General features: G+C 35.3%; 1 protein-coding gene across 1 annotated transcript in view; it reads right to left on the bottom strand.

Annotated features, from left to right (window-relative positions):
- HMMR (hyaluronan-mediated motility receptor (RHAMM)) overlaps window positions 1–3,605 on the bottom strand; it is a 24,215-nt gene that overhangs the window by 11,650 nt on the left and 8,960 nt on the right. Inside the window, 3 exon segments of the mRNA XM_012643986.1 lie at window positions 1,163–1,336; window positions 1,420–1,506; window positions 2,541–2,729. Of these exon segments, the coding sequence (XP_012499440.1) occupies window positions 1,163–1,336; window positions 1,420–1,506; window positions 2,541–2,729 (450 nt within the window).

Genomic DNA, 3,605 nt, shown 5'->3' with positions numbered 1-3,605 from the left:
TTGCAGACTGCCTGGTATTCAATTACTTATGTGTTCACCTCCTTCAAGCTACCCAATTTAAGAAAACAGACAAGAGACTTAGACACCTTACAAAAGGAGATATATGAACGGTCACTAAGCACATAAAAAGATGCTTGACATTAACAGTAACAAATTAAAATCACAAATGAAATACAACTTCACACCCACTAGAAAGGCCAAAATCAAATAGACTGACAATATCGAATGTCAGTGAGAATGTGAACAACTGAAACTATCATACATTGCTAGTGGGAGTGTAAAATGGTATAACCACTTTGAGTTTTTTTAAATGTTGTACCTACACTACCCTATGACTCGAGAATCCCACTCCTAGAAATTTATCCAAGTGAAATAAAAACATGTCCACAAAAAGATATAAAACATGTTCATAGCAGTCTTATTCATAATAGTCAGAAACTGGAAACAGCACAAATCATGATCAAATGAAGAATAGTAAACAAATGAAGGCATATATTAATATAGTAGAATTCTACTCAGAAATAAAGAGGAGAAATTTACAATACATGTAACAGTATGGATGAATCTTGAAAAATTATATCAAACAAAAGACACACACTCTCCCTCTCTCCCCTTCCCTCTTTCTCTCTCATAAACTGTGATAAACATCCCCAAAAAGGCAAAGCTAATTTATGATGATATAAGTCAGAAAGTAGTAGCAGGGGTGGGGAGCGTTACAAGAGCAGTAGCAGCAGGACAAGAAGGGGTATAAAGGAACTTTGTGAGGGGATGGAAATGTTCTCTGTCTTGTTGGTTAATGGTTACACAGATGCACACAACTGCCAAAAGTCATCAAACTGAATACTTAGGACCTGTGCATTTTATTCTATGTAAATTATAGCTTGGTAATAAAAAGAAGGCTAGGATTGTGCATTAATCCTGTATCAGTGTTTCTCAACTTTGCTATAACTACCACCTCCATAAGACTATGAGTATGAGACCTTTCCTCCTGATTGTTACAACAGAAGGATTTTAATTGCCATAAACTTCCAAGTTCCATACATTCATACAATTTGCGAGGATAAAATGTTTGGGAACAATTAGGGCTCAACTGTCACTTAAAGAAACAGAACAATTAGAAGGAGGAATGAGATAAGTACTGAAGGAAGAGTGAAGTCTCAGCCAATAGTAACTGGCTAAGAGAAGCCAGTGGAAAATTGGTTATGCTTATCTTCTCTTTCTTTTTAGTGACTTACAGGTTCCTCTCAAGTTGGGCTATTTTCCCCTGAGACTCTTCGAGATTCTTCTGGGTGACCTGCAGCTTCATCTCCATGCCTTCTTGTTTAGCTATCATACTCTACACAACAGAGATATCTGTTTTAGGAAATTGTTCGGATCCCCAGATCTAGACACAGCAAACCTGCTGAAGGTAGCACTCACCCTCATCTTTGTTTCTCTTTTGTTTCTAAGTTTCATCAACTCTAGGCTTAGAATTCTCAAATTCTTCTGGTTACCATTTTCAGAAAACTAAATTTAAAAAAAACACATAAAAAAATTCAGAAATATTTTTTGCTAAGTCATATATAAAATCACATAAATATTGACTATTCTACTCATCACTGGAGCTATTATTTGCTTGCAATATACTGGTAGAGAAAACAGCCTTTGACCAACACTATAATTACTGATTGTATATTACTGCTGTTCTTAGCTCTCTTTTTCCTTAATGTGACTTGCTGGTTTATTTCTGAAAGGTAGTTTGGGTGGTCACTTACCTCTATATGTTGGGAAGTCCAATGCAAGGCTCTAAAACAAGCCTCTAAGAGAGGATATCTTGATGTGTGTTTGCTTAACAAAATGCATCAGAATTGCCTGGTGTACTTTGAAATATGCAGAATATAGTATCCATCCCAGGCCTAGGAAATCAGAATCTCCCTGGGTGGGGGCCCAGGAATCTGCTCCCTTCCCTGTGTTTGATTCTAATGCACTCTTAACTCCCTTTGTAAGCAAAGAGCCCAGCACATCAGAGGCCCTGAATAGATGAATCTTACTAAACTGAACAGTGACTTTTATGCTCCCTCTAATTCTGTAACCAACGGGATGACCACATTAATCCCTTTAAGTTTGATTAATATATTAACAGTGATAAACACAATTTATCTATTGAGCATATTTAGTCCATCAGTTTATTTATTTCCCACTTGATTCCCAAAAGGATTTGAGATGGAAGCCTATTGTTATGCTATTATTTATTTTGGAGAAAGGTCTTTAAAGTGATTTGTAGATGTAAATTCTATAATTTTTATTAATAATCTTATTTACTGGGGGTGATAAAATGTAAGATATCAAAACAAAAAGTAATTTGTTTATAACTTATTTATGTGCCAGGCACCCTAATTAAAAAAGATACTATAATTTTTATTTGAAACAGCTTACCACTTAAGGTACATTTAATGAAAGAAAAGGCAAAACTAGAGCCTAAAACTCTCAAATATCTGTAATGAGGAAAAAAAATGTTTGTTATTTTTTGAACTATAAATGTTATCACAAGGCTCAAATACCTTAGATTTTAGTAGTTCATTAGTCCTTGACAATTCGATAAGCTGTTTTTCCAGTGAAGCATTATTTGCAGAGAGCGATGTTTTTTCCCTGACTGCAGCATTTAGCTTTGCTTCCACCTTCTCCAACTCAGTTTCCAGGTCCTGGATCCTCCTGTCCTGACCAGCACGCTCCTGCACAAGAACACGAATCTGGACGAAAACAAAGTGATAAATAAACGATTCACTAATACAACACCAACGTAAATCGATGCTACTGATGATCAAAGCATTAAAGCTTCTGGAAAAACCTCTGATTTTGACATTATGCTCATAGACATTCTAATTGTACTAGCTATTTGAATAATCATATTTACCTTATGATACATCTTAAAAATCTTAATGTGTTTTAATAACAAAAGGATTTTAATTGCCATAAACTTCCAAGTACAATTATTAATCAGTTGTTTATTCACTTTTAAGGTATTTCTACATATAAGAATTCTTCTTTTCTGTAGTTACAATTACACAAATTCAAATTACAGTCTGAAATGCTAAATATGTTTTTTATTTCAAGAAGGCAAAGCTGGGCTTCTAAGTATACTGTAGTAGGTCTCGACAAGCCATCACCCTTGTTGCTACCACCAGATTAAAACAAAAACAGCCCAAAACCCTAATATTTGTCAACAGAAAATATGGAAGCCAGAAGACAGGGAAATGACATCTTTAGAATAATAGGAGGAAAAACCTGCCAATCTAAAATTCTATACCCAAGGAAGTAATTGATGTAAATGATCAGTTCTCATCCTGGCTTTGCAACTCACTCACTAGCTACCTCATAAAAACTCAGTTATTGAAGTATCAACACCTACATCATCAGCATATATCCTCATAAAATTATAGTCAACATTTTTAACATAAATATAACAGGATCAGAGCAACCAGGCAAAGATTTGCAGATATCTTGACATATTCTTGGTCCTAAGCCAACATTTGACTGTAATCAAATGGAAGGTTTTAACATATTAAAAGAGGCCAGGCGCAGTGGCTCACGCCTGTAATGCTAGCACTCTAGGAGGCCCAGCCAGG

This window comes from Propithecus coquereli, unplaced genomic scaffold (genome assembly GCF_000956105.1).
Source record: "Propithecus coquereli isolate 6110/MARCELLA unplaced genomic scaffold, Pcoq_1.0 Scaffold102, whole genome shotgun sequence".
NCBI lineage: Eukaryota > Metazoa > Chordata > Mammalia > Primates > Indriidae > Propithecus > Propithecus coquereli.
This window is presented reverse-complemented; position numbering and strand designations above follow the sequence as displayed.